Here is a 10,255-nt window from a genome sequence, read left to right on the forward strand (position 1 = left end):
CCGTCGCCCCTCCCTGCGTCCGCTCTTCGCGTGTCTACATCCGTCCCCCCCCTCCCCCCCCCCCCGGCTGTCCCCTGTGCTGGCCGCCTGTCCCTCGCTCGTCGTCTCTCCCGGACGCTGCTGCCTCTGCTCCGCCCGATGACCGGCCTCCGACCGATTGGAGTCAACATCTACAACACGCTCACGCGAAGGGTGCAACCGCTGGCGGCCTCGCTCGACGGGGGCCACCGCTTTGGCTGGTACTCCTGCGGGCCGACGGTCTACGACGACGCGCATCTGGGACACGCCCGGTGCGCCAGCCTGCAATGCCAGGAGCAACCTCCCTGCCGGGCCCTCTTCTCTGACCCCCGCTCCCTCTGCTGGCTCGACATTGTTGGAACAGGTCGTACATTTCGCAGGATGTCCTGCGCCGGGTGCTGACGACATACGCGCCCCCGGGGACCACCGTGGACCTGGTGCAAAATGTCACCGATGTCGATGACAAGATCATCCGCCGGGCCCGGGAAACCGGCGCGGTGGCGGCCGACCTGGCCGCCCATTTTGAGGCACGCTTCTTCGGAGATATGGCCCTTCTCGGGGTGACGCCCCCGAGCCGGACCCTGCGCGTGACCGACCACATGGAGGCCATCGTGGCGTATGCCCGGCGCATTGAGGCCAATGGGTTTGCCTATCGCGGCGGCCGGACCGGGAGCCTGTACTTTGACAGCACCGCGTACAATGCCGGGCGCCCGGCCGGCGAGGCGCCCCTGCAGCTGGCCTCCGAGGAGGAGCCGGATGACGTCCAAACGGCCGCCCTGCGGGAGAAGCGCTCGTCCTTGGACTTTTGCCTGTGGAAGACGGCCCCGGGCATGGCGAGTGCCGGCGATCCGACGGCTTCCGCAGCTCGGCCCCTGCCCGGAACTGAGCAAGATCCCCTGTGGGCATCGCCCTGGGGCCCGGGCCGGCCCGGGTGGCACATCGAGTGCTCCGCCTTGACGGCCATCGGGTTTTCCGCCGGCTCCGACGGCCAGGGTCTCCGGTTGGATCTACACACCGGCGGCCGGGACCTGGAATTCCCGCATCATGCCAATGAGCGCCTGCAATGCTCGGTGCACGGCTTTCACGAGTGCTCTTCGGTCCCGGCGCCGTTGGACGAATGGTGCCGTCACTTCACGCACTACGGCCCCCTGGCGGTGTCCGGGCAGAAGATGAGCAAGTCCTTGAAGAACTTCATCACCATCCAGGTGCGCGCCCTGCCATCCAGCAGCAGCCGTATCTCGGAGGAGTACATGTATTGCTTGACGCTGGTGAAGCATCTGACATGATGAGCATTTATTCTCCCCCGGCCTCCCCTACCATCCACACGCACACACACACACACACACACACACACACACGCGCGCGCGCGCGCCCGCCCGCCCGCCCGCCCGTGCCTCGCTGTCTGCAGGAGTTCCTGGGCACCGAGGACCCAGCTCGCCGGGCGCGCATCTTTCGCCTCATGTGCCTGATGGTGCACTACCGGTCGGACTTCGAAGTCGACCCACAGAGCCTGGCTCCGGAGGCCGCCTCGGGCGACCGGCAGTCCTCGCCCGGGCCCTTTGACATCGCCGCCGCAACGGACCGTCGTATTCAAGTGCGTCATATCCCAACCCATGCATGGGGGGATCTTCCTGCTTGCCGCCTTGGCCGTCTGGCCATTGCCTGGCCCCTTGCTCGGACGGTGTCTCACCAGTGCATGTCCAGTCTTTCATTCACCAGACGGATGCCCTGCTTGAGCGGTATGGACAAGCCCTTCGGCAGGAGGTGGCCCGGGTCATGCGGCCATCGGCCGGGGCTCTGTATGCTTCGAGCCTCACGGCGATCGGGGCCGCCCCGGTGGCCGGGGCCGCTCGACAGCTGTATGCCACGGCCTGCCACACCCGGGCGGCCATCGCCGACTGCCTGACCAACCAGGACCTGGACACGGTCCGCGCGGTGCGCCTGGTGGGGGTCCTCATCGGCGAGGCCAACGCCCTGCTGTCCGACTGCATGGCCACCCTCGGGGCCGGCACCGATCCGGTGATGGTGGCCGGGCTGAGTGCCGGGCTGCTGCCGCGCGATGCGCTGGATGCCTTGCGCCAGGCGCGTGCTGTGGTCGGCGAGTTCTGCCACGCCACCGGGCTGGACTATGATCCGCGCGCGGCTGGCCCCGGGGCGTCCATGGCCCTGGCCGGGGAGGGGCATGCGCTGGCCTCGGCCGGGCCGATCCTCGACAGTGCGGTGCAGCTGCGCGCCGCCACCCGACAGGGGGGCCTGCGGCTCATGAAGTTGACTCGGCCTGCCTGCGAGTCGGCCGCCGAGGGGGAGGCCTTGCGAGCGGCGGTGCGATCGACCGCCGGCGAGTTGCTGGCGGCCACCGACCGCACGCGTGATGATCTGCGTGACCGAGCCGGGGTAGCCGTCCGCGATTTCCCCAATGGGGCGTCCTCCTGGCAGCGCGCCGCCGAAGAGTGAGGGCCCACTCCACCGCGCCGCCGAAGAGTGAGAGCCGACTTCACCGCGCCGCCGAAGAGTGAGAGCCCACTCCGCCCCGCTGCCCCGCATGTGTGTGTGTGTGACTCCGCCCACCCCCACCCCTCCCTCTCTCCGGAGCCCGATAGACTGCTATGTGCAAAAAAGACGGAAAGAAAAGAAAAGCCGCCCCCACCTCGGGGACGGGCTGCTGTTCTGTCCGGATGCAAACACACACACACACACACACACACCCAGACCAGTGTCGAATGGGAAGGAAGGGAGTGCCACTGTGGCACGTCTATTTCTGAAGTACAAGAAGGGCGCAGCAGGAGTGGGAGCTCCATGCCGCAGGGGGGGGGGGGGGGGGGGAAGAGGAGAGATCGAAAAAAGCCCAGGGTCCGCGCATTGGGAATGAGAATGACGCCCGCCGGGGGGGGGCGAGTGCTGTCCTTCCCTCCCTGTGTGGTCTCTCTCCGGCCACTTCCCCGGCCCTCTAAGGCCGGAGGATGTCCTGGTACAGCTCCTGGGGATCGTCCACACCGGACACATAGGACAGGTACCGGGCAACCACCTGGTCAGTGGGGGTCATCTGGCTGGGGGTCAGGCCGGCGGTTTGCTCCAGCAGCCCGGCCAGCAGGCAGCCCGCGATGCCCGGCGGGAGATAGGGGAACGCCGGGGAGGGATTGTTGCTGGTGCGTGTGGCCCCCATTGATGGCCAGTGGACGGTGCCGGCCGGATGCCCGGAGGGAGGTGGACCGGCAACCGCCGGCCCAAGGGCCGGAAGGGTGAGGTCCGCTCCGGGGGTGGCGGTTTGAGAAATGAAGTATGTGGCGATGAGGGAGGAGGAGGAGGCCAAAAGCCGGACATCCATGTGGACAAGCAAGGACATGTCAATCGCCGGGGGCATGGTCGGCGAGAAGACCATCGGCCGGTGGTCCAGCAGACACCGGACCGCGCTGGTGGCCACCCCGGCGGGAAGACCGGCCAGGCCACCCTGGTCCAGCAGGCACACCGGGAAGGCTGCCAGGGCCGGATGGTCGATGGCCAGCGGGGCGCGCAGGGAGAAGCGCTCCAGGATGCGCGCCACAGCCGGGGCCGGGGCAGGGCTGCCAGCGGGCACCGCCGGCAAGCCATCAAACACATAGGCCGCAGCGATGGAGGCACACACGGAATCCAGCGAGGCCACTGACCGACCGACAAAGGCATGCCCGGGGAAGGCCACAGCCGGCAGGGACGGCCGAAGGAAGGCCTGCTCCTGCAGGGCCGAGCGCTGCCACGGCCCAGTCAGCAGGAGGAAGGCCAGCAGCAGGCCAATGACGATGATCGTGAAGATCACCCGCAACACGGCGGCTGTCGAGTGGCGCCGGCCACTGAGAGCGCTCCGCGAAAAGAGGTTGTCCCCCACCACCCGGGAGAAGGAGACACAGCACCAGCCGAGCTTGCGCCAGAAGTCCCCGGATCCGGACCGAGCGCCGGCACGTGTGCCGCCATAGCCCCGACCGCTGCGCGAGCCGGACCCACTGAAGCTGGAGGAGTTGCGGGACTTGCGCCAGGAGCGCGCTTGCGCCGGGGAGGGAGGCGCCAGAGAGTACATGGACGCCCGGTGGCCCTGCTCCTGGAGGAAGGGCTCAACCGATGCCTGACCCAGGTGGCTGGATGAGAAGACCGACATTTCGAAAGTATTGAAGGGATCCTCGAAGCTGGGGGCCGTGTCGGCTGCCGGGGCGGTGTTGTACGGCAGCAGGACCGTCCCGCCGGCGAGGCTGATCGGCGCCAGCCGAGTCATGTCGATCACAGCCGGCGGGGGGGCCGGCTGGGCTCCGGATCCGGCGGCCGGCACACTGGCCGGGGCAGTGGTCCCAGCTCCCGAGGAGGCGACCGGGACAGTCACCAGACCCGGGGACAGGGGAGGCACAAGGGGGTCGGAAGAATCCAGATGGTCATCGATGCCACCGGCGGCCGGGGGCGGCGGGGGTGGCCCGCTGGCGGCCGGCAGACCCAGCGACGATGCGGCCGACGGCGAGGCCGACAGCAAGGACCCGGAGGCCGGCGGTGGGGGCGGCGCCAGACCGATCCCCGGGCCCAGGGGAGCTATGAAATCGAAGCCCAAATGGCCCAGGGTACCGGGGGCCGGGGAAGCCGGGCCGCCCTGGAGCAGGAGCTCGCCCCCGGTCGGGAGGGTGCCACTGCCGGCGGCCCCCGCCGTGCCAAGAGCCTCAAAGTGCCGCCCATCGGCACCCGGGGTGGCCGCAGGCGCGTGGTGATGGTGGTGCGAGGAAATGGCCGCCGCCGGGACCAAGACCGAGCCGCTGGGAACCGACAACAGGGTCGACCCATCCGGAGTCACGCCAAGGTGCGAAATGGCCGTGCCGAAGGGCGAGAGGATGGCCCCGGCCCCGGGTGGAAGAGGCCCCAGAGGATCAGACGCCAGGGGGCCGCCGCCGGTGCCGGCACCGCCATCGGCCGTGGGCACGGCAACCAGCAGGGCATTGACCCCGGCTTGGGGGGCCCCGCCGGCGGCTGCCAGAGCCGCGGCGGCCGCCATGCCGGCCGGCGTCACGGGCCCGGCCTCGGCCGCCGGTGGCCGGAAGTATGTATCGATGAATGCATTCAAGACGGCGGACGTGTGGAAGTTGACCGAATTCAGCGGATCAAACTCCTTGTGGCAGATGGGACAACTGGGCGGGGGAAATGGACGACACGCACGCATGTAAGCGCATGGAGAGGGGCCGGAGGCCGCGAGGGGATCAGTCGCCCCGGGGGAAACGCACCTTGCCGTGCCGGAGGTGTGGTCAACCGGAAGGCCGGTAACACAGCGCCCGCAAAAGCGATGTGTACAGCTGAGCACCAGCGGCGACTGGAGGATCTCGCGACACAGGACGCAAGTAAAGTCGGCCACCTGGGTGACGGTCTCATTCTTGAGCCAGAAGATCTCGGTGCAGTAGCACTAAGAGGGGAGGGGGTCAGAAAAGGGCCCCAGGTGGGCGCAAGCCAGCATGCGTGCCTAAGAATACGCAGGCAGGAAGGAACCCCCAAGGCGGGGAGAGCGTCTGGCTGGAAAGAGAATGGCAGGGCGGGGAGGCAAGGCCAGAGGAGGATGTGTACCTGAACTTCGGTGTAGAGTGCCGCCAATGCAATGGAATTATAGAACGGCTGCTGGATCAGGAGCGGGGTGTACTTGAGCAGGAAGCTGGCGCCTGGAAGTATGGCGACGGAGAGAGGGGGTTAGGAGCGGCAGCGGCAGCAGCAGCGGCAGCAGCACGAGGAAGGCAGGGCGAAAGGACAATGAGAGGCCACGACGGAAAGGGCACCAACACAAGAGGGGAGGAGAGGCAGGGGGAAGTATGGGAACACACCGGGATTGGTCCGCGCATCGTACTTGCGGCAGATCTTCAAAAACCCAATGTAATTGAGCACGGTGTAGTTGCGCAGATCATCGACCTTGCGACAGAACTCGAAAAAAGGACGGAAGTCATCGAAGTTGAGCCCATCCGCCGCAAGACCTTGGAGGCTGCCACCACCACCCTCGATGCTGGACACGGCAACTTCCGACAGCGAGGCAGGGCCAGCACCGGGTGATGCGGGAGTCGGGACGGTATCCGGCGATGAGGAGGCGGTGATGGAGGCCTGTCGCCGGAGTTGGCTGGAGAGGTGCTGAACGTTCTGGGCGCGAGAGAGCTGCTCCGGGAGGGGGGGAGGGGGTGATTAGATGCAGGAAGGATGATCAAGAGGCCCAATGGGCGGAGAGAGAGAGAGAGAGAGAGGGAGAGGGGGGGGGGGGGGGGATGAAGGCGCACAATTCGTTTGATGGATTCCTTGTAGTGCTGAGTGTAGGTGTCCCAATATTCGTTGACTTTCACCATGTAGAAGGTGTTGATCTTTTCCAGCTCTTTGGTGAGCTCGCTACCAGGGGAGAGAGTAAGAAACCGTGCGAAAGGGCGGGCCAGACATGGCGCGCGCTGCTGTTGGCACATGCTGGTCACAGCGAAGGGCAGACATACCGCTCGAAGCGCTGGCGCTCATCATCCACAGCACCAACATGTGCCTGGGCAGGTGGAACCTCGGCACTCTGGGATGTGGCCTCCAGGGAGAGGGCAACTCGGCTGATGAGGCCTGTGGGAGAGGGAGAGAGAGGGGGGGGAGGGAGAGAGAGAGACAAATCAGACAGGGAGCTAGGGAGGACGGGCCAAAAAAAAACAGGGGAGCAGGGCGGGAAGCCGTGGACGGATGGGCAATGGGGCCGGACCTTTCAGCTGGTTGTACTCGAGATAATAGGGCGCCCATTCGGCGACCGCCTGCTCAAGCAGACTCGAATAATTGATTGACATGCGGGAACAAGGAGAAAGAAAAGACGGAGGACACCAGAGCGGAAGGGTGAGGGGGCGACGGCGATGACGACGACGACGACGACGACGACGACGACGACGACAACGATGATGATGATGGTGATGTGGGCCGCGACAGACAGAAGGGGGGCAAGAGGAGGAGGGGAGGGAACTCTACTCGCGGTCCGGCGGTCCGGCCATGGAAGCAAGGAAGTGTGGCACAGGGGCCGCCGCAAAAGGGGGGGGGGGGGGCGAAGAGACGGGGCGGGGAGGGGGGGAGTAGAGGGGGCAGGAGAAAGGGGCAGGAGGGAGGCAAGAGACGGTCGCGCAGGAGCAAGAACCCAAGGGCCGCCTTCCCCCCTGGGAGAGGGTTCGGCGGCAGAATAATCCCCTTTCCTTCTTGCCCGCCCCCCCCCCTCCACATACTCACCTACACACACAACACACACACCAGGACACACATCTGTCTTCGCAGGCGCCCACAAATTCGAAGGAAAACGGGGACCGCGGATGTGTTGCACTCGCGTCTGTGCCCGGCGGTGTTGAGGAAGCTCCACAGGCGTCCCCACCACCCGAGAGAGCAACGGGCGGGCCGCCAACAAGGGGGAGGGGGGGGGGAGTGGGCAAGTGGGGCGGAGGAGACCAGGGCACACTGGCAGAGGACACCGATCCGTCGTCGGATCAGCTCCCAATGCATCGGGCGTGGGATACATTTCGATGGATGCCACCACCGGACGGGGAGGCGGGCCCGCGATCGTTGGCATGTGGCGTCTGCTGCGCACGAATCACTGGAAGGACACCCGCACCCGGGGGGAAAGGCAAAGGGGGGAGGGACGGGCAGAGGAGGGGGGGACGGGCAGAGGGGGGGGGGAGAAAAAATTTAAATGAGCTGAGATGTGGGCGAAATATGTGTATTTCGAGAGGGGGAGACAGAGAGGACAAAAGGGAGGACGCAAGGACGAAAGAGGTTGGCACATGGGGGAGGAGTCTCGGGGTGGTACAGCAATCATCCTCCGAGGTGCTCTACCACGAGACAAGGAGATGCAAGCGGGAAGCTTGCCGGAGAGGGGAGGGAAGAGGACAAAGGGGATAGGGAGAGAGGAGGAGGGAGGGAGGGGGAGGAAGAGGGAGGGATGAATGGCCCCGCAGGGACACACAGCTGAGAGCGCACATCCGGAGGGAAGAGGAGGAGAAGGGGATGTGCAGTGGAGGGGGAGGGGGAGGGAGGCGCGGGAAACACAAGGCAATGGCCGGCCGGCGGCAGAACTCACCGCGCGGCGCAAGGAAGACACTGGCGCGCGTGTGATGGGGTGGTGGTGGCACAACGACGAAGAGAGGAGGAAGGGGAATTGTGAGGAGCGAGGACCGGGGACACCGGCGGAGGGTGGACTTGCCTCGAACAACAGGACCAGGGCCCGTGCTCAGGTAGACGCAGCAGCCGGGAGCTGGGGAACTTCCGCGACCGGCGCGTCAGGGGCAGGACCGGGGGCAGAGCCAGGCGTGTCGGCCTCCTCCCCGTCGGAGCTGTGAAGAAGCAGGTCATCGTCCTCCAGCGGGGACAGGTCGCTGTAGCTCTCAAGCAGAGACTCAAGGCTGTCGTCCACGAGGGCGGCCTCCTCGTCAAGAAGCTTGTCAATGACAATCTCCACACTGCGACGGGCATGTCCGCTGCTGGCGCGCAGGCGAATCCTCGTGAGCGGATCGCCAGCATCATCAACGTCACTGGGGGGCTCGTCATCGGCATCCGACCCGGCGGCGCCATCCTCCGAGTCGTAGGTGTAGTAGTCGTACGTGTAGTCGTACGCGAGATCGGCGGAGGGCTGAGCAGGCGCCTCAGACTGGGTGGCCTCTTCAGGCTGAGTGCTTTGTGACTGAGTGGTCTCGGGCTGGGTCGATTCAGACCCAATGACTTCAGATCCGGCAGCCTCGAGGCCGGTCGGCTCCGGCTCAGCGGGCTCCGGCTCAGCGGGCTCTGGCTCAGTGGGCTCTGGCTCAGCGGTCTCCGGCTCAGTGGGCTCCGGCTCAGTGGGCTCCGGCTCCATAGGCTGCGACTCAGTGACCTCAAGCTCGGTGGCTTCGGGCTCCACATTCTCAGACTCACTGGTGTCGAGATCGGCAGCATCAAGCTCGACAGTCTCATGCTCGACAGTCTCATGCTCGACAGTCTCATGCTCGACAGTCTCATGCTCGGCGGCGTCAATATCGGCCACCTCGGGCTCGGACTCGGCCACCTCGGGCTCGGCCACCTCGGGCTCGGCCACCTCGGGCTCGGCCACCTCGGGCTCGGCCACCTCGGGCTCGATGCTGACAGGCTGGTCGTTCGGAGCCGGAGGCGCGGCAGCGACGTCCGCCAAATTGATGGCGGAAGTGGCCGATTCGGCAGAGTCCTCCTCCTCGATCGGATCAAGCGACTCAACCGAGTTCAAGGCGAAGGAGTCGTCGAACTGCTCGTCGGTCATGCTGCTGAAGGAGCTCGAACGCGACGCCCGCGGCAATCCCCCGGAAGAGAGGAGCGGCGTCCCGGGACCGGCCTCACCTGTGGCATTGGCCTCCTGCTCGGCGGAAATGGCCATGGCCAAGGACCGGACGCAGACCAGTGGCCGGACCTCCGGGACCTGCTTCTTGGTGGGGACGGCATTGATACGCTGAAAGGGAGGAGGAAGGGGGGAGGGGGGAAAGGGGGAGGCGACCGGCAGGCCGGGGACAGAAAGCGGAAAACGGGGGGGGGGGGGTTAGGCCGCCAAGTGGGAATCAAGCACACCATGGGAGGAGGGGATGCCATGGCAACAGGCCGACACATACCATGGAGATGGTCCGAGCAAGGGCCGCAACCGCCGGGGCCGCAACCACCGCGGGGGACACGATGTCCGCCGGAGCCGGGGAGTCGCCACCATCCGGGACCGCCACCGGGACCAACGGCACGAAGGACCGGGGAGTTTGAGAGTAAATGGACCCAGTGGACTGGATGTGCCGCGTGCCGAGAAGGCGGCTCCGGGGCGAGGCGGGACCCTGCGGCGAGGCGGGGATTTCCTCGCCGGCAGGTCGGCCAAAGTGCGGCGGAGGGTTCGAGCGCGTCGGAGCGGCGCTCACGCTGCTGAAACGCTGGTAGCTGTCGCCGCGCTTGATGGAGGCCCCGCCGGGGCTTGGGGCCGAGGTCGACCGGAGACCCAGCGGATCGGAGGTCGGGGAGGTCTCGGCATCGGCCCCGGGCGAGGTGGCGGCCGATGCCCCGGTCTCGGCGGAGCTGTCCCCGTCCCCGGATGTGCGAGGGGCTATGGACTTGCCGGCGGGCGGCGGAGGAGAAGCGTCGACCGGGTCTTGGTCCGGCTGGCGGACGGATGCGGCCACCTGGGAGGACATGGCTCACAGCAGGAGGGAGAGAGGGGGACGGCGCAGGGGGAAGGGCACTATATGCAAGGGGGCGGTCCGCCTCTGCGGGGGCCGGAGGGAGGCAGGGG

General features: G+C 66.8%; 3 protein-coding genes across 3 annotated transcripts; 1 reads left to right on the top strand and 2 right to left on the bottom strand.

Moving 5' to 3' along the window:
• Positions 1-62: 62 nt before the first annotated feature.
• On the top strand, positions 63-2,508 carry H696_02802 (hypothetical protein). The gene is made up of 4 exons (XM_009496702.1): positions 63-290; positions 383-1,223; positions 1,427-1,612; positions 1,723-2,508. The coding sequence occupies exons 1-4, from the start codon at positions 139-141 to the stop codon at positions 2,470-2,472; spliced, it is 1,929 nt and encodes a 642-aa protein (XP_009494977.1). The 5' UTR covers positions 63-138; the 3' UTR covers positions 2,473-2,508.
• Positions 2,509-2,829: 321 nt separating this feature from the next.
• Positions 2,830-6,882, bottom strand: H696_02803 (hypothetical protein). The gene is made up of 7 exons (XM_009496703.1): positions 6,719-6,882; positions 6,474-6,585; positions 6,270-6,375; positions 5,829-6,150; positions 5,578-5,669; positions 5,244-5,419; positions 2,830-5,150 (listed from the first exon to the last, which is right to left on the bottom strand). The coding sequence occupies exons 1-7, from the start codon at positions 6,798-6,800 to the stop codon at positions 2,966-2,968; spliced, it is 3,075 nt and encodes a 1,024-aa protein (XP_009494978.1). The 5' UTR covers positions 6,801-6,882; the 3' UTR covers positions 2,830-2,965.
• Positions 6,883-7,863: 981 nt separating this feature from the next.
• On the bottom strand, positions 7,864-10,229 carry H696_02804 (hypothetical protein). Its single transcript, XM_009496704.1, has 2 exons — positions 9,600-10,229; positions 7,864-9,442 (listed from the first exon to the last, which is right to left on the bottom strand). Exons 1-2 carry the CDS (start codon positions 10,155-10,157, stop codon positions 8,219-8,221), a joined length of 1,782 nt encoding a protein of 593 aa, XP_009494979.1. The 5' UTR covers positions 10,158-10,229; the 3' UTR covers positions 7,864-8,218.
• Between the last annotated feature and the right edge of the window lie 26 nt (positions 10,230-10,255).

This window comes from Fonticula alba (genome assembly GCF_000388065.1).
Source record: "Fonticula alba strain ATCC 38817 unplaced genomic scaffold supercont2.4, whole genome shotgun sequence".
Lineage (NCBI taxonomy): Eukaryota > Rotosphaerida > Fonticulaceae > Fonticula > Fonticula alba.